General features: G+C 47.0%; 1 protein-coding gene, 1 long non-coding RNA gene and 1 other non-coding gene across 7 annotated transcripts in view; all 3 read right to left on the minus strand.

The window, feature by feature from the left end:
- Window positions 1-496: 496 nt before the first annotated feature.
- LOC131811964 (U6 spliceosomal RNA) lies at window positions 497-599 on the minus strand. Its single transcript, XR_009346203.1, has one exon. It is a non-coding gene; the product is annotated as a U6 spliceosomal RNA (small nuclear RNA).
- A 1331-nt stretch (window positions 600-1930) lies between these two features.
- On the minus strand, window positions 1931-13252 carry LOC131811062 (uncharacterized). Its single transcript, XR_009345793.1, has 3 exons — window positions 13081-13252; window positions 6985-11155; window positions 1931-2062 (listed from the first exon to the last, which is right to left on the minus strand). It is a non-coding gene; the product is annotated as an uncharacterized LOC131811062 (long non-coding RNA).
- Window positions 13253-13962: 710 nt separating this feature from the next.
- Window positions 13963-19357, minus strand: part of TNFRSF11A (TNF receptor superfamily member 11a) — a 49525-nt gene continuing 44130 nt past the window's right edge. For all 5 annotated transcript variants that reach the window (XM_059139116.1, XM_059139115.1, XM_059139117.1 and 2 more), the window contains one exon: window positions 13963-14451. In XM_059139116.1, coding sequence (XP_058995099.1) covers window positions 14105-14451 — 347 coding nt within the window. In that variant the 3' untranslated portion in view covers window positions 13963-14104. The remainder of the gene's footprint in view (window positions 14452-19357) is intronic.

A 19357-nucleotide genomic window follows, 5' to 3' on the forward strand; every position in this document is an offset into this window, starting at 1 on the left:
CTGCTCAGCAGGGAGCCTGCTTCCCCCACTCTCTCTGCCTGTCTCTCTGCCTACTTGTGATCTCTGTCAAATAAATAAATAAAATCTTTTAAAAAAAATCTGTATTTCAGATAAACAAGGAATAATTTTTTTAAGATTTTTTTTTTTTTTAATTTGAGAGAGAGCATGAGCGAGGAGAAGGTCAGAGTGAGAAGCAGACTCCCCATGGAGCTGGGAGCCCGATGTGGGACTCGATCTCGGGACTCCAGGATCATGACCTGAGCTGAAGGCAGTTGTCCAACCAACTGAGCCACCCAGGCACCCCAACAAGGAATAATTTTTAATATCTGCACATCCCATGTAATATTTGGGAATTACAAATACTAAAAACATATTCAGTTGTTTCTCTGAAAATTTAAGCGGGCATCAGATATTTTCTTGGGCTCTCGAAGGAGGACAGGGCTTTGGGGGCCAGACAGACCTGGCAGGACTTGGCCACCTAATTAGCAACATGAGGCAGTGAAGCAACCTCTTCGCAAATTTGCGTGTCACCCTTGCCCAGAGGCCATGCTAATCTTCTCTGTATCGTCCCGATTTTAGTATATGTCCCAAGTGAGGCCTGAAGCAACTTCTCAGACCCTGCGTTTCCCAGCTACACACAAGTATGGGAGGTAATACTTCCTTCATGGGGCACGGGTTAGAATTAAATTTGAAACTTCACAAAATGGACTCTGGCCCATAGTAGCCCCAGGTCCACTTTCTCCACATAGTTTCTCTTTCATTTGGGGTTAAACTTTGAGGAAACACTTCCTATTGCTGGCTCCTGAGGGCTGTTGGGAGCACAGAGCCGCTCCTAAGACTTGCACTGTCAACCTTGCAACTTCTTTGGGGTTTTGGTAGTTCAGAGTCAGGACCCAACGGACAGTTGCCTTCTCATCATTCCTGGGACAGCCCTTCAGACCCAAAGAACCTTGAAGACTTCTAGAAACCATGGTGAGACTAAACTGGTAGCCGCTTGTCTACCTAGTCATTGAAAGGTTCAGTGAGATTCTACCAGAACAGTGAGCTAATATCTTCATGGAAGCCTCCCTGTGCTGTGGGACGACAGGCCAGGGAGGAGGCCGAACCTGCTCAGACCGTTCTCCTCTGTGTCTTTCCCACTACCCTGTAGTGGACACATCGCCATTTTGCTCTTAATCCCCCCCGGCTGCTGAAGGAAAACCTCAGACTTGATGCAGCAGCCCCCCCTGCAAAGTATGGTGACTACTTCAAGCTGTCTTTGTCTTAGTATTTGTCTTGATGTGGGTGTATGTAATTATCTTGATTCCTGAGTTATTTCTCTAATTATGTTCCATTTGCATTCATGCTCATTATGTAAGTTTGGAGTATGCCTGGGTTGACTGGAAAGAAAATTGGTTGGCTTGGGAAGTGGGAATTAGAGGCAAATGTGGAGCAAGTTGGTGTTCTAAAATGCTTGTGTATAATTCTGGAAGTAGATAATCCATAGGTAGAATATACACAACTAACTCAAAAAAAAAAAAAAAAAAAAAAAGCCATTTCCTGCAAGAGAAATGAGAACAGCCCAAGGTTGCCATTGTTCTAATTCTGGCTTTGGTTTTCCCCAGAGCACAGGAATCTTCACCATCTTTTCAAAACAACGTTAGGGAAGTCGAACACTTCCTTTTAAAGAAAATACCACCTCATTTGAATGTTTAAAAATACCCATTGAGCATAGGATCAATTGCTATCCTACCTACCGCTTGGGTATCAAGGATGTTTGTAAAAGTTTTAATTAAATAGTAATGGGGGAAAGCCATAATTTAAGGGTGCAATTACCCAGAAAAACACTTTATTTTATTATTAACTTCTTCAGGTTGATCTAAAACATAGATAGAAACCTTGCTTTTAGGTAACAAAACACTGCCAGGCTTTAGCAACTACTTTTAACTGTTTCTAGAGTCGGTTTGTGGACAGTATCCGGGGCTCGTGAGGATGGCGAGCGACTGGATCTCTCCTACACCGGCGTACCGTGGGCGTGTGCTCACCACGCAGTCCAGCCCAGAAACCGTGTCCACACGAGAACCTGTATGTGAAGGTTTACAGCAGAGTTATTCGTCATTACCCCAAGCTAGAAAGAAGCCAAATGTCGCTCAATTGGCAAACGGACAAATTACTGTAAAGTAAATACTACTCAGCAATAAAAAGGAACAAACTACAAACACATGCAGAATCAAGCCCTGTGCCAAGAGAAAGAGGCCAGACGCTAACGGATACACACCACACGATTCCATCGATCCTGGCAAAGACAAAGCTGTAAGGATGGAGAACAGAGCAGCAATCACCGGGGGTGTGGGGGGGGTGGAGATGACTGACTACAAAGGACCAGGGGGAGCTTTGGCAATGACACAAATGCTCTGTGTCTCAACTGCGGCGTGGTTCAATGCATTTGTCAGAGTTTATAGAATCGTCGATGAGGGAAAGGTAAATTTTACTGCATGTCAATTACAATGTCTCCATGAAGCTGATTTAAAAACCAGTCATTTTGTGACTTCCTAATTATCATGCTGATGTTGAATAAGCTTTCATGAACACCCCCGATGCAAACATGGGTGGGCCGGGTGGACGGGTCCTTTGCCCTTAAATATCTAGCCGAGGTGGCACACTGTACCTGCTTTCCTCTGTCTGAGAAGAAGGCAATGCACTCAGTTGACAGGGCCCATGACTGACCTGTCATGCTCTTAAAGAACAGTGGCCTCCATCTGTCCCTTTTGGAAAAGCTCCTCTGTCCCACGGACGTCGTCTCCAGATCGTCCATGCCATCCATGGACCCTGGGATGTGGACACGTCAAGTAATCGCCGGATTTATATTTGTTTGCTTGACTTTAAAGATCTCTTAACTATGTCATGATGGCTGTTCCATTACTCATCATAAATACTGCAATAAATATACAGTCACTGACACAGATCTATAGGGCCCAGAAGCACACACATGGTGGGAGGCAGTCATGGGTAAATGCCCACCTGGGGCTTGCTCGGGGGTGGGGGGTGGGGGTGTTTGATCGTCCTTCTGACACATCCCATGAATCAACACTTGCTCTCGAAGCTAAAAGAGGTTAAACAGTATCACCCTACCCAAAGAATGGAATCTCTTTGGGGGCATAGGGCCCATAGACTGTATGCTTAGGATATAAGGTATCTGATGCCACATTTTAGGGCTCAATGTTGAATCTGAGAAACTAAATCTGATTATCATGAAAAGCTATTTTAAAGATATTTTCATTACTGGCTTCCCTCGCCCGCACTGGCTCAGCTCCATGCACGTCATTTCACTGCAGCTGAAAACAGGACACTTGAGAGAAAGCAAAACAGAGATAATCGTGACCGGCTGGCCACAGGATCGTTACAAAAGTGGGCGAGAACTCACCCTTTGGGGCTTGGGTGCAAAATCCACACACTGGCTTTGTGAGCCTGTGGAGATGATTAGCCTCTCTGACCCTTATCCTGTTGTGTAAACAAAATGACAGTCACCTCATGGACTGCTGTAGTGATTAAATGACATAACACTATGACATATGACATAACGCATGTACATTACTCAGCACGTCGCTTCAGCAAATGGTGGCTGTTTGCCCAACTGATGTGAAGGGAGGCTTCGTCTTCCCTCACACTCTTCTTCCCCTCACAGAATGGCCAGCGATTGCTGCTGTTGCTCCTTCTCCACCGGCAGCCACAAGTGGACATATTTACAATGGGAATTTAAGGTCAAGAGCAGAGGCTCCAGTCAGTGTGGAGAGGACCCGGGCTCTGCATTAAATGACAGTTTAGCATCTGGCAAGGATCCTGGTCAGAGTCCTGGGCCCCTGGCTGTGCTGATGGCCCTGACATTGGAACTCTCACGAGGCCTAAGGTTTGTTTCTTTTATTGACAGGAATTATTTTCCCCCAGATTTATTGGGATAGAATTGTCATACAATATTGTGTGTGTTTAAGGCGTACAACATGCTGATCTGATATATTGTGAAGTTATTACAGTAAGGCTAGTTAGTACTTCCGCCCCCTCACAAATTACTACTTGGTCTGTATGAGTATGTGGGGAGAACATTCAAGAGCTATTGTCTTAGCCACTTTCAAATCCTTCGTATGGTGTTTTTACCTATAGTCATCAAGCTGTATGTTAAATCCCCGTAAGTCATTGGTCTTGTAACTGAGAGTTTGTACCCTTTGACCCACATCTCCCCATTTCCCCCCAACCCCCCAAACTCCCACGACCACCATTCTAGTCCCTGTTTCTATGAGTCTTACTTTTTTAGATTCTGCATATAAGTGAGAGCATACAATATTGGTCTTTCTCTGACTTAGATGACTTAGCATAACGCCCTCAAGGTCTATCCATGTTGTACAAATGGCAGGATTTCCTTCTATTTTATGGCCGCTTCATATATCATCAGGGATTATTGCTCTATCCTTCCTTTGCTTTCTGAACCATGGCCAGCACCGGGATAATAAAAATGCCTGTTTTAAAAAGGAAGGAAGACGCACAAAGAATCCTTATCTAAATAGCTCCATTTCCCCCCCAGCTTCTCCAGAGAAGACCCTTAAATTGTCAGGACTTCCAACTAGAAAAATATATCTTTTCTTGAGTCATTAACAATAGCAGAAATCGGAAGAGAAAAAATTCCTACAGTGATCTCATCCCTGTGTTTGATGTGTTTGTATTTGTCATTGGACCTAAGCAGTCTGGGGTGACACCTGGGTCAGGGTGCACACGTGGTCCAGGCCTCCTCCGTCCTCTTCTGGACACATTCCTGCCACACACCTGACCATCCCAGGTGGCCTCCTCTGGTGTTAGTGACCCTCCCTGGCCACAGCTGATTGGGCTGATCCATATAACCTATGAATGATACTCTGGTTCCGTAGTTACGTTGCAGTGACCAGAGTCTATCTCGTGGAATTTGGACCTGTCATATGTATAAACTGGACAGTTCATATACTGTACATATGCACACACAAAGCTCATATGTTACACACACGCATGCACATATCTATATGGCCAGTGGGTAGTGGACGCTGAGAAGGCAGGGATCTGGGAGCTGAAGACTGGGGAAGAGAGTAGACATTTTACACACTGCACATAGCAAGGTCGTGAGGAGAGACTGGGAGGTAAGGGAGGCAGAACAGAGTGGCAGTGTCTGGAATTACCACAGTCCCCCCCTTCCAGCACTTGGGGCTTCACTTTCCCCTGCCATCCTGAGATCCCTCCCTCGCTTGCCCTGACTTCTCCAGAGTGGGTTCCTAACTCCTGAAACCTTCACACAAGCCATTGACCCAGTCAGAAATGGGTGTTGGTTTCAACTACCATGGAGTAAGGCTTAGAAAAACATTTTTTTTTTTTTTTAATTTGAGAGAGAGAGAATGTGTGCAGGAGAATTTGGGGAGGGGCAGAGGGAGAGAGACCTCAAGCAGATTCCCTGCTGAATGCGGGAGGGGCGGCATGGCGCTCAATCCCATCACCCTGAGATCATGACCTGAGCCAAGATCAGCTGTCGGGTGCCTAACAGACTGAGCCACCCAGATGCCCCTAAAAGACTATTTATTTATTTATTTGTTTTCCTAAAAGATCATTTAAAGACAGTGCTATGGGTCCATACACACTGCCAGTGGCTGAAATGGTGAGGCGGAGTCCAAACCCTGCCCTTCATGTCTGAGGGGGCCCATCCCAGGGAGGGCGGGGTCTGCATTCACCAAGCGGTGCAGCGGTCTGCCCACTGGCGCAAGAGGAACAAATGGGGTAATTTCTAGGAAAAGGCCAAGTTCTAAAAGAGCCATCGGTAGAAGGTTAACCTCTAGCAAGAAGATCTCAGCACAGCCCCCTCTGCAGCTGGGGCCCCCTGGGATGGGGGAAGGGAAATGGAAGATGCCGAGGAAGGGACAAGAAGGAAGACGGACAGAGGGAAGGAGACGAGGCAGGGAAGGCTCTCAGTGTTCTGGAGACAAGTGTTGAGGCAGGGAGGGACAGAGGAGTCATTGAGGGAACAATAAGAAATGTGGGACCCACACGGGAGGATGGAAAGGGGGAGGGGCACCAAGGGCCTGGGGCCCAAGGTGGAGAGTTGAGAATGGCTTGAGCAAGAGGAAAAGAGAAAGAAAGAGACACAGAATGAGCAACCACAGAAAAGAGGTCAGGGTAGTGGGAGAGGAATAGTGGGAGAGAACGGGAAAGGGCAGCCAGAGATGCTCCCTGGTTCTGACGCTTTCTCCCCATCTAGCTCTTGTCATGGCCTTTCCCTATCTAGACTGTCCTCGTTTTTTGACTGGTCCAAAGGGAACAGATTTTCCTTCCAAATACCTCCCCCAAGAGATTGAGAAAGGCTTGTGAGCTCAGCAGTGCCCTGTCACAGCCCCTGGCCACTGTCCAGCTCTGTCCCACTCATAGAGATACTGTGCACTGCCGAGGGAGGGGAGGCCCCAGGGTTAAAATCACATTCACCTTGCTCATGCACAGCCTTGGTCTCCAGAGATGAGTCAGAGGTGGCTGGACCTCAGGAGCCCCCACCTGTCTGGCCCAACCCTTCACCACCAGCATGAGAGCCCCTTGGGAGCCCGTGGTGTCCCTCCTGCTGGGGGAACCTCACTAAGATGCTCCTGATCCTTTAAGAAGCTCGCTGGTGCTGACCCTCTCAGGAGGCTGCTGGACTTCCCTGATCCCCAGCACTAGCTCTGCAGACCAAGCCCATTTTATAGGGGACAACAGCTCCCTTTACCTTCCAGACACTGTCTAGCCCTACATTCAGGCGACTGACAATCTTTCTCAAGGCCGCCTGCTCTCTCTGTTTCCACACAGAGAAGATAGGAGTTTGTCTTTTTTTTTCTTCTTATTCAGTCACTCATTATTTTCGTATTATGAATATAAAAATAATGAAATCAGAAAATATCAATAGAAAAACATTCCATCTTTCCTCAACCAATAAAAAGACATTTACGTCGGCATGCTTATCACGAAACTCACAATTTCCACGGGTGAACGTGTTCCCTAGAAGTGTGCCTGCTTCACTCCAGAAAGCCTTATAGGATGTGACAGTCCACGGAACAAGGGGTGGCTCTCGGCCCTGACACTGGGAGTCCCACTGTGAAAAGAGTTTTCATTGTGGAAACATTTACTCTGAATAAATATTACTGGTGGTACACATCTCCTGAAACATATTTTTTTTAGAAAATAAAAAATTTTAATGTCTTTATTTTTCACAAACAGTAGTAAATACAGAATCCCCTAAAAGCCCTAAATACCTATATATTCTTGTATCCAGAATACAGAAGAACTTTCAAAACTCAATAATAAATAATGCAATTAAAAAGTGGGCAAAAGGGGTGCCTGGCTGACTTGGTCGGTAGAGGGAGCGACTCGATCTTGGGATTCAGAGTTCAAGCCTCACACTGGACACAGAGCTTACTTAAAAAAGAGAATAGACTAGAATAAAATAAAATAGATGGGCAGAAGATTTGAACACATGCTTCACCAAACAAGAGGTAAAGATGAAGAGATGCTCCATCGTGGACCGCAGAGTAAAGCCACAATGAGACACTATACGTCTAGCAGAACGGCTAAAATTAAGAGTCAAACAACTGACAATACCAAGTGCTGATGAGAACGTGAAGCAACTGGCACTCCCATTCATTGTTGATGTGAGTGCGGAACGGCCCAGCTACTCAGAAAAATAGTTTTGCAATTCCATGCATATATTTACTACATGACCCCACAATCCCACTCCTAGCAGAAATGAAATCACACGTCCACTCAAGTTTTTAGAGCAACTTTATTTGTCATCGCCCCACACTGGAAGGAATCTGAAGGTTGGTGAGTAGATAAACGGTGGTGCATCCATCCCACAGAGTACGACTCTGCGATCAGAAGGAGCCAACTTCGGATACCCCCAACAACTGGGATGCAGCCCAAGGGCGTTATGCTAGAAGAAGCCAAACTCAACTGGCTTCCATTCAGATGACATTCCGGAAAAGGCAACACTATAGGGACAGAGAACAGAGAGCAGTTGCCAGGAGGTGGGGGTAACACAAAGAGGATTGATTACAAAGGCAAACAGGAAATTTTAGGGGACTGAAAATAGTCTCTGTCTTGATTGTGGTGGTTACACAACCATAAATTTTTGTCAAAACTTATACTAAAACTGTATCTCTAAAATGGGGTGAATCTTACTGGATATAAATCACAAACTCAATAAACCTGATATGAAAAATTGTTTGTTTTTTCCACTGAAGGAGTAGATATTTAGAAAAAGCTCTTTTAAGAACCTTAAATATACAGGTTTTTTGGTTTTTGTTTTGTTTTGTTTTGTTTTTGGTGGTGGTGGTTTCTTTGTCATTGAAATAGACCATGAAAGCCAGTAAGTTGAATTTGCTTTTCCATTTTAGGATAAGGTGTTTTACTACCTCTGCCTAAATTAAGACAACTTGTCAGAGTCTCATCACAAGAATGTGGTTTTTCTCATGACTCATGTCCACGTAGACTGTTTTCAGGACTACACCTGCCCATAAGAAATCAACAGCCTGGGTCAGAGGGGCGGGCTCCAGTCCCCTCCCAGAGGGGCTTGGGTCTATATTGCCATGTTGTCCAAGCTGGTGGCAGATTTATTATCCCCCAGCACCCATTCTAATTGTACTGGCCAGTGAAGGCGGTACACTGGGGGGCTACTGGGCATAAGCCCCCTTCCCTCCATGTGTGATGTCAGGAAATGACAACTTTGGATCAGCTGCCACAGTCTTGTGAATTTACAGTGGAAAAGGCGCACCCCTTGGGTCTTGTTTCAACGAGTGGGAAGGTGTCCGAGGTGGGGGGCAGAGTGATAGTTACGTGGCCCGACACAGGAAGTGGACGTGATGTCTGAGGCCCCCGCTGTGCCCAGGAATGGACAGCTGTAAGAGACCACAGAGGGTGCTGTGTAACAGCTGGGTCTCTACCACTACCATCTTCCAGGAGTTCTGCTGGTGCGTGGCTGTCCATCTTCCCATTTCACCTTTGCCCCAGCGCTGTACACCAATATGGTTATCTTCAATTCACACACGTGGGAAACAGAGCTAAGGAGGGCCGCGGTGCGAGGGAAGGCAGTAAGCTGCAGGGCTGAATCTCGACTCCAGGTCTGCCTGCGACTCTTCAATTTGTTCCATCACACGGTGGGGGGGGGGGGGGGAAGCAGGGGGATGCCTCCAGGGCCTCGCGGTAGAATGAAGTTACCAGAAACGTCCTGGAATTTGTCGTTTTAACTTTTTATGCTATTGGTAATCTTATTAGTGAAAATCTTAAGTGAAGATTTTTTGGGGCAAGTGTTCTTGCATGTCAGTGTTACTAAGGAGAATGGAGGAAAGAGATGCAAACTAAGCAGGAGTTTCAACTTCGCCCTGATACCTGGGATCAAGGTAACCGTGCAGGAATGAGTATGGACAGACAGACAGACAGACAGTCAGGCTCCCAAGAGCATGAGAAGCCAGGCTGAAGGGGATCATCGAGGATCACAGTCAGAGGTCGCTTAGGTGTCCCTCTCCATTCAGAAATGTATTCTGTGCTCCCCTTGCTCAAACCTTGGGAAACTCTGGGTTACTTCCCCAAGGGAGGCAGTTCCTTAGTGGGGCCAGCCATGTGGGTATCGGGCCAGGGTCTCCAGCATCTGTGGCCCCCTGCACCTCTGGCCTTGTCTTCAGTGATTCCACCTGACATGCTGTGCCCGCTGCTGGCCCCACCTCTTTTTGGCAAGGCTCAAGTCCTCGCAGGGCAGTCTGTTCACCAGCCGGCACAGCCTCATTCCTTGGCCTCGGTTGGGGGTAGGGGTGGGGTGGGGGTCGAACTGTGGCAGGAATTCTTCAGATAATCTCTGTTCCCAGCAGCTCCTCTCCTGCCCTGGGGTAGAGCAACACCCAAAGTCTTCCCTAGCTCCCTAGGAGGACCCCAGATGCCTTGGGACTCTCCAGCCCGCTTCACCTCCTTTCTCAGGGATGCTCAGGGCCAAGCATAAATAAAAACAATGACTCACCAACTGAATGTTTAGGCCTTTGAATGCTTATTTCCTCCCCTCAAAGGGGGTTATGCGACTGGTGCCCAGAGCACCCCCCAGCTCCCCGGAGCAGATGGCCAAGGGGAGGCATGCATCCTGAGACTGTCAAAGAGCCAATGTTTCAAAATGATGCCTCTTCCACCAGAGACAGAACCCTCGCTCAAGCTCGCTCTTTTGCCCAATACCTCACCATGGTTTGCTGAATGAGCATAAAGGGTGAGTGGGACATCTCTTATCTGTTTCTATACCAGGTTCCTCTACAGTCTTCTTGACTGTGCAGTAGTTGCTCTTCAGTGACTTGTGCCGCTGGAATGCAGTAGTACAGTCGACACAGGACCCCGACCATGGATATTTGGCTTTGGAAGGAATTTCAGTCCTTAAATATGGATGTGGGGGTCTCTCTGTTGGAATGTGATCATTGGAGATGGAAGCACCCCCCGGGCTGGGAACATCCCTCTCTTATTCCCAGATGTGCTCTGGGAGCATTTTACTCCACACCATTTTATTCTGAACAACACTCCAGTGTAGACGGATGGTAAAAGGGACTCACTCTTCCCCTTCCTGCATCCATCCCTCTCCCTCTTTCACGCTGCTCCTCTTCCCGCTAAGAGCTGGGGCTCTGTCTCCCCCAACTCCTGAACCTGAGCTGCTCCTGTGTCTTGCTCTGGCCAACAGAGTGTGGCAGAAGTCACAGAATACCAGTGCGAGCACTGGGATGCTTGCTCTCTCAGAAACCTGCCACCACCAGAGAGCAAGGCCAGACTAGCTCGCTGGGAGGCTGAGGGAGCACATGGGGAGAGCTCAGGCTGGCCCCTGCTAACCGCAGCCAGCCAGCAGCCAGCCTGCACATGGGTAAGCAAGCCTTACCAGGCTCACTCAGAACCACCCAGGTGGGACCAACCCACAGAATAAATGGTGGTTGCTTTAAATCACTGTTTTGGGGTGCAGAAACCCCTTCCTCCTACCACAGGAAGGTTCCAGGACATGACATTCAAATTGTTCTTTGCACTTACAGGTAGAGAGAGAAATGCATTCTGCCTTCTTCAGGTAGCAGAGGTAAATGTGAGCGGGAGACCCTATACTCCACTTCCCTTTCCACTCTTTCGCTGCACAGCCAACCTGTATTTTAAAGAATTTTCTTAGGAGATCAACAGTAGATATATCGTCAAAGCAAAGCCTTTTCTGTCCCAACTCTGTTGCTGAGGGCTCCACCGAAAAGAAACAATATAACCAACATCTGACACGATAGCAGACCACAGAGAGCAGAAATAAGTCACATCCATTATTTTGCAAAGAGCCGTGTTCAAACAACCATTTAAAAACATTTTTTTATGGTGAACTCTGAGTTTAATAATCTCTTTATCACATTCCCCAAACAATTTTTCATTATTGTCTTCATTTTATTCTGTTTACATCTGTCATATACGTCTCTGTAACACATAGACACAGACTTCTATTTGTCATAGATTTCTACCACTTAATTGTCTTTGGATCAATATCGACCGTAGGGATCAGGGTGGGAAAGAATACTACCTTTTTCTGAAGGTAGATTCTTAATGTGTTTATTTAGCACCTTTTATTTAAGGAGCTCAAGATACTTAAACATTCACTGTAGCATCCTTTTGTTACCTCTGGGTAAGGAAAGTGTCAAAAATGATCGCTAGTGCTTTTTTATAAAAAGAAATAGGAAAGTACAGAAAGGTGAAAATAGGGTCCATGAGATGATTCCAGTCACAGTAGAAACTTGGGTCTTTAGCTTAGCATTCTACTCTGCGAACCATATTTTGTCTGTTAAACACACTCCATATCAAAATGTATAATAGTTTCTTCCATTTTTATGACATGTCTCTTCGGAAGGATGTTAACTAAATGGGCAGAACAAACAGTAGATTCCCAAAAACTAATCATCCTGGCAATGCGGTTACTTCCTGCAGCTTTTTACGTAAGCTAAGGAGTCCCATAAATTAGAGAGCTAGCCTTTGCTCCTCCACTAAAAATTATAATTGAGGGGCGCCTGGGCAGCTCAGTTGGTTAAGCATCTGACTCTTGATTTCAGCTCAGGTCATGATCTCAGGGTGGTGAGACTGAGGCTCACGTTGGGCTCTGCGGTGGGCATGGAGCCTGCTTGAGATTCTCTTTCCCTCTCCCTCTGGCCTGCCCCCCCAATCATTCTCACTTTCTCTCTCCCTCTCTCTCAAAAACAAAAAAATCATAATCGCTATTATTTCAGTGTTTCCAAGAGATCTGCCACCAGTAGGGAGAAATCAGCGACCAAAGATCATTCCTTCAGCCAGGCACCTATGGCCATTTAAGTCTGGACACTGACCACTATTAGCACTCTTAAAACCTACCAGAACCACAAAATTAATTTAATATGTTTAGGTATTTTAACTTTTCTTTGGTATATGAGAATACTCACTGACCATAACAGATGGAAGAAGTCAGGTCCTTCCTTTTAATCTGACTCACGCTGTGTGTTTCCTCACGAGAGAGCTGATCTTAGAGAAAAGTATCTCTTTGATAAGTTTTCTTAAATTCACAATATGAGGATTTGGTTTTTAAACAAGGAAAATAGCAGAAATGTTTTCCATTTCTACAAGACTAAATTACAGATGCACAATTATTTAGGAAGAAAATAGGGTCTATTGCCTAAATACACTTAGGTGGTTCTTACTTAGAAAAAGAAAATGCAAATTAACATTTTGGCTTTATCCCTCTTTTCTTTTTTTTTTTCTTAAAGATTTTATTTATGTATTTATTTATTTGAAAGAGAACGAGCAGGAGAGGGGCAGACAGGGAGAGGAAATCTCAAGCAGAGTTGGAGACCCTGAGATCATGACCTGAGTGGGAACCAAGGGTGAGATGCTTCACTGACTGAGCCACCCAGGTGCCCCATCCCTTCTTTCCTGAACTTTCCTGGCAGCTGCTTGTCACCCTGTACTCGGGCTATCCCGTGTCCTGTTTATTTCCCATGTATTTATGAGAGAGACATCAAGAATAAGAATGCCAAGCTGCACCAACTCGGATTTTAGAAAGTTAGTTACCAAAGTAGGTGATTGCCTCTGCTGGAAGGAGTAAACACATTCCCCTCAGGAATGAGCCATTTGGGGGTGGGGGAAAGAAGGACCCAGTACGACTTCCGTCTGCCTGCAGAGTGACAGAAACTTAGAAACATTCAGGGGGGGAAATGGGGTTTCCCTTAAAGAAAATGAGAACACAAAAAATAGGGTTTCCCTTAAAGAAAATGAGAACACAACAATTTTTTTTTGAAAACCAAAAGCCCTTCCATTTGCTCCCTGAGCCTCCCTCTAGGCTTCCCAGTCCAGGCCTTTTCACCAAAAGTGCTTAGTACAGACCTCCCTGCCCCCACCCCAAAACCCCATCACCAAAATCCGGGCAACCTTTCAAGAAGGGGTGCACAAAATACGTAAAGGAGACCAGCACCCTTAGGAGAATTTCAAGAAAACCCTTACATAGTCCAAACAAAAAGGGGAAGAGTATTAAGAAAATGTTACCGAAATGAAATACAAATACAAGGGGGGGGGGGAAGCAGACCCAAAGAGAACAATCATTAAAACATGAGCCATAAAGAGACAAACTAATGATGAAATGATAATGGGGAATAGGATGGGACGGAGGAAAACCGAAAACCCCGAAAGGAGGTAAAAGTGGAGCGCCGTGTACCTGTGTCATCAGTTGATACGTGACTGTGGGCATCAGTAAATGCTCATAACAAATGCAGGTGTTTGAAAAGTGCCCGATTCTACAGAGTACGCGGGCGCTGACCGTCGGGTCATCCCACGCGGATGTACCCGGAGGGAGCGTCGTCGGGGAGCAGATGGGGGCGGGGGGCCGCCGCGCCCCGCCCGGCACAGGTGCGCGCCGCCCCCCAGGCCCCGCCCCGGCGCAGGTGCGAGGGCCCCGCCCCCGTCCGCGCGCGGGGCAGGTGCGCGTGGCTCCAGGACGCGGCCCCTGCGGTGCCCACAGAGGACGGGCCGGAGGTCGGCGCTCACCCCCAGGCAAGGCGGCTCTGAGGGGCGCCGAGAGCCGCTGCGGGTCCCCGGGTGCTCAGCGCCGCGCCCCTGCCGCGCCGGCCTCGGCCTCCCCCTGCTCCTGCACCGGCCGCGAGGCCTTGTCGGGCCCCGGGGCGCCGCGCTCCTGCAGCCCCCCGCTCGGGCGCGCGTCCAGGCCGGCACACGGGTCGGGAAAGCGCGGCCCGAGGCCCGCGAACGAGTCGCAGCGCGGCGAGCTCTCCTCCTGCACCGGGTGGCCCACCGGCTCCCCCGCGCCGCTGCCCGGCCCCGCCGGGCCCTCCTGGGAGTTCTGGCTGACGTAGACCACGATGATGTCGCCCTTGAAGTTCATCACCTGCCCGCTGGAAATAAACGTGGAGTTACTGTTTCCAGTCACATTTCCTGCAGGGGGAGAAGGAGAGAGAACGGGCAGAAGGTGAGTCATCGGTTCTGGGTGAGAACTTGGTCTTGTGAGGGAAGTTTCCCAAGGGAACAGGCTGTTCCAGCAGCGGCGTCCCCTCCGACACCGTCCCAACGCGCAGGGACGCTCCCAGCGGTTCCTTCATGTGTCAGCTCACCAGGCGCGCTGCGGCTGAGGAGGGGGGCGGGGGAGAAGGCGAAAGAGAAGCAAGACTGTGGGCCATGCTCCAGTTTCGTCGTCTGCCACGCGGGACTCGCGACACCGGCAGGCGAGCACAGCAGGTGTCGGGCTGTAACAGGTGCGGCCGTTACCTGGGAAAAGGTGTGCGTGCGGAGATCCCCAGGCGGCAGACAGACAGTGGCCTGGCTGCGGTCGGAGGCCTCAGTGAGGGAGCGCGCTGCTGGAGGGAAGGTTGTTGCTTGATAGGACCCTGGAGCCCAGGAGCCCAGCCTCCCCTGTGACCAGACTGTCACACCTCTGAACCTTCCACGGAGGTCCCTACCAGTTCAGCCCTGGAGGGCCATGGGTCCACCCAGGCTCAGTATTTAGCAGAGGTTAAATCAATTTCCTTAACACCTTTAACTCTTGGAACAAAAGAGATTCATAAGACTAAACTAGAAGAAAAGAAATCCTGTAAATCACTCTTTCCTTCTGAACCCTGAGGTGTGTTTTGTCCCTATGGGGTTCTACCATCACCTCTTTGTGGGTGACTAGATTTGATTTGATCAGTCTTTAATTGGTGAACCTTTTGGGAAACAAATACAAAGTTCAACAAGGGAAGTCGCTACTCTTATTACTCTTCTATTTTAAAAACCAGTATCTAGAAATGTCCAAGGGGAAAATGAATGCTATCAACCAAGCACATGCAGAAATGTCCCAACACTCAGTATCAGAAACAGAATCTTTCATTCTGAGGAGAAGAGGGGAACATCAAAATGGCTCCTCACTGTTAACGTCCTCATCTTTTTTTCTCAATTACTGTGACCCAGCTTCATAATAATTTATACAAATTAGCTTTCTAGCACTACTCCACACGAAGAGATTTCCCCCATATTTGGAAGGCAAGTTTTGGATAGTTTGACTAAAATACCAACAGTCTACAGGAAAATCCCATTGGGGAGACTTCCTTCCACCCACAAGGTGCCTTGAGAGGAGCTGAGATGAAGACCCAGTGACCCAGGGAACTACAAGGATTTTAAATGAAAACAGATGTCACGTGTGAGCGACAAATCGGAAAGATTTATGACTCACGCTGTTTCTGTCACAGGCAGTTGTAGGGGGTATATTTCAAGATGGTGGTGGGGATTTATTTGCCTAATAAGCCCCCCAGCAACATGGAGGAGGCCAGCTAGTGTTTCCATTCACCGGCTAGCTGGATCACTCCACATCCTTTGGAATTTATCAGCAAGTGCTCCTAACATATGATGTACTCTACACTAGGAGTCTTCTACTTTCTAGTCTGTCTGTGCCTTATTTCTCCCACCAGTTACCAAGTTAGTTCTCAGTTCTGTTTTCACTGGGTGAACTCATTAGGAAATCTAATTAACTATCTAGTTTCTAACGTGGTAAGATGTAGATGTGATACAAGAGGGGAAGTGTTTCTGTAAAAACTCAAGTGAGTGCAAGGACCCAAATAAAAGTGAGTCAGTCACTCAACGCAAAACAAAAGACAATATCCACAAATGGCTGAACTGGTACGGTGACATGGACAAGAGAACTATTGAAAAAAAGGAAACACATGAAAACTACAGAAGGATCTTGCACTCAAATTTGCTTTGCAAATTTCTACAATTTCCCATTCCACACTAAAGACTGAGAGAGTGGAAGTTAAGATCATGAGGTTAATGTGAAAAAAAAAAAAAAAAACTATCATCAGCCAACACATATGGCCCTTTACTAAAAATAATCCATGTGAATGTTAAGTTTTGCGTTTTAAGTTTTAAAAGGTGCCCAAGACATGGGATGTGTAAATGACTTCTCCAAGTAACTCAGCAACTACTGACCCTGGGCTGATACCAGGGCCTCTCCTGTGGCGGCTGCTGGAGGAGTGGACGCCATGACACTGAAGTCCTCCCAGTGGAGAGATCACTAGTTAGTGAACAGACATCAAAGTGAGAAATTAACAACAGTATGAAGATACCATCAACATTCTATTCTAACTGAAACATACCATGTTTTTTTAAAATAAAAGCAGCAATTTAAAAAGTTGTTTAAAGGTGTGATTTTCTGCATATAGTTCCCCTAGTCTGTTATTAGAACATCACTGGCTTCTGGTTCTGCTGGTCTCAGTAGAATGGAGAGCTACACAGAGGGCTTCGCTAGCCACTATGTGATTAGCTTATGGCTTTGAATTTAATCTCCCATCTTCTTCATCCTCTTCATACAGAGATTTATCCACTTATGTCATGGTACATATGATTTCTCCCCCATTTTAATTAAAATTTTTTTTCCCAACAAATCATCCTCATGAATCCACTGTTGCTGACCTTCTTCCTGGCCAGAATCTTCAATTTGTCTGAGCTCAAGTCAAAGCCCATTTTTTCTTATCATCTTGCACATCAAGATCTTGTTTAATTACGCACATTAAGAATTTCATCCCATGCCAATTTGCCTCATGGCAAACAATATCTTTGATATATTCCATAGGATCTATATTCTTATTTTTTTTTTCTCATCGAAAATGGAACTCAAAACTTTTCGCCTGAGATATATTTAAACATTTCAGAATCCTTTGACTGAGACTGGATCAAGAATATTCTTTTGGGGCTAGGGTAGAGACAGAATGGTGGAGATGGACAAGAACAAGGCCTTTAAATTCCTGACAATTAGGATGTAAAGAAAAGGTATCTAGAAGGAGTGTAAGATTCTAAAAGCAATTTTATTTTTGGGGGTGCCTGGGTGGCTCAGTGGGTTAAAGCCTCTGCCTTTGGCTCAGGTCATGATCCCAAGGTCCTTGGATGGAGTCCCGCATCAGGCTCTCGGCTCAGCAGGGAGGCTGATTCCTCCTCTCTCTCCGCCTGCCTCTCTGCCTACTTGTGATCTCTCTCTGTATCAATAAAAAAATAAAATCTTTTTTTTTAAGCAATTTTCTTTTTTTAAAGATTTTATTTATTTATTTGACAGGCAGAGATCACAAGTGGGCAGAGAGGCAGAAGCAGGCTCCCTGCTGAGCAGAGAGCCCGATGCGGGGCTTGATCCCGGGACCCTGGGATCATGACCTGAGCTGAAGGCAGAGGCTTTAACCCACTGAGCCACCCAGGTGCCCCTTAAAGCAATTTTCTTTTTCACATTTCTTTTTTTTTTTTTTAACTCAAGGTAAAATTAATGACAAAGACGTCCTTCGATTAAGTCCGAGTGCATTCCGTCCATGCTGACTTTTATGAAAGTAGTAAACTGACATAGACTGGAGTTCCTAAAAAAGTTCTACTGATCTGCCAGTGACAGTAAGTGGCAGCAGAGCCATCTTCAGGGGCACGTGACCTGTGTGGTTAATGGCGCCCTACCCTCAGAAGGCCATGCTTGATTTAATGCTCTGCTGTCATCATCTTGGACTTATTAATTTCTGCACATGGACACCTCATGTTCTCATTTTTCACTGGGCTCTGGAAATGATGTAGCAGGTACTAAGTGGCTGGCAGCTCTAAGGATTGTTGCTCTGGGGTCTTCCCCCACATCGATGCTTTAATTTAGTGTGACTCATTTTGGAGGTAACCTCTTCTAAGTTGGAGATCTTTCAGTATTGCAGAAGTATTTGTGAATCTGACTTTCTGTACCAATACAGAACTCGAGGTTTGGGAAGACACTGAGTCACAGAGGCTATCTACCTGGGCCAGTGAAACGTGGATCCTTTGATATAGTTCCCTGATGCTCAAGCCACTTGTTATTTGCTATGGAAACAACTGACACCAACTTTCTGGTGTAGCACTGAGGCTCGTCCCTTTGAGGAAAAGTCTAGGATGGTATCAATGCTACCTCTGATGCTTTGCCTACAGCCTCGAGTTTTGGTTTCTTCAGGGTGCAATGAGAACCAAGCCACCTGCCAAGCAGTCTGAGTGCAGAATCCTTCTAGAGCTGTCTTCCCTCAATGTTCACAGTTGTCTCACCCACCTCAGCTTCCACAGCAAACAGATTTTGGATTCACTCTTTGAATAGTCCAGAAGCACTGAACGGTTTTCACAGAAACAGTTCTCATGCTTTTCAAACTGACTTGTTTTTACCAGCTCACCAGTTTCAACGGGATCAGCTCACAGTCCTGGGGCAGGGAACACCCACGGATTTAGTAAGGACGGCCATTCGCCAAGTGGGAGCAGAAGGGCCTGGGTATTCCTTAGGTGTGAGTGCTCCCAATCCAGAATTTACTGAGAGCTCCCCCCACACCGGGCTGGCTGCACTGCAAACACCAGCTCCCGGCTACTTCGCATGGGGGCATTCCAGGCTGACTTCTTTCTCCCTGCTCCCGCCTCCACCACTGCCTTAAGAAGGGAAACTCTCAAAGAGCCTTCTTCTCTCATGGCTTGTCCAATGCAGACTGACCCGCTAGTCATCTAGTAATGTCAATGTCATCCTAGTGTTGCGGCCTCTAAAGAGCAGAAGGTACTCAGTGCTGACTAAAGGGATGAGGTTTCAGCGGCTGTCCAAGTCCAGCAGGGTACGTGGGGAGGGACAGAGGAGAGAGCAGGGGTCTGGAAGCTCTGGTCTGGTCCTGCTTGGCCCGCCCTAGCTGTGGGATTTGGGACAAGCCATCTAACAACCTCTCCAGATGTCAGCCTGATTGTTTGTGAAATGAGGATCAAGTTGCAAGCCCTGTTAGCCTGGCAGGTGCGGCCGCACAGAGCAGCATGGAACACCTGTTAAATGATAGAAAAGAAAGAAAGAAAGAAAGAAAGA

The sequence above is a fragment of the Mustela lutreola genome, chromosome 11 (assembly GCF_030435805.1).
Source record: "Mustela lutreola isolate mMusLut2 chromosome 11, mMusLut2.pri, whole genome shotgun sequence".
NCBI lineage: Eukaryota > Metazoa > Chordata > Mammalia > Carnivora > Mustelidae > Mustela > Mustela lutreola.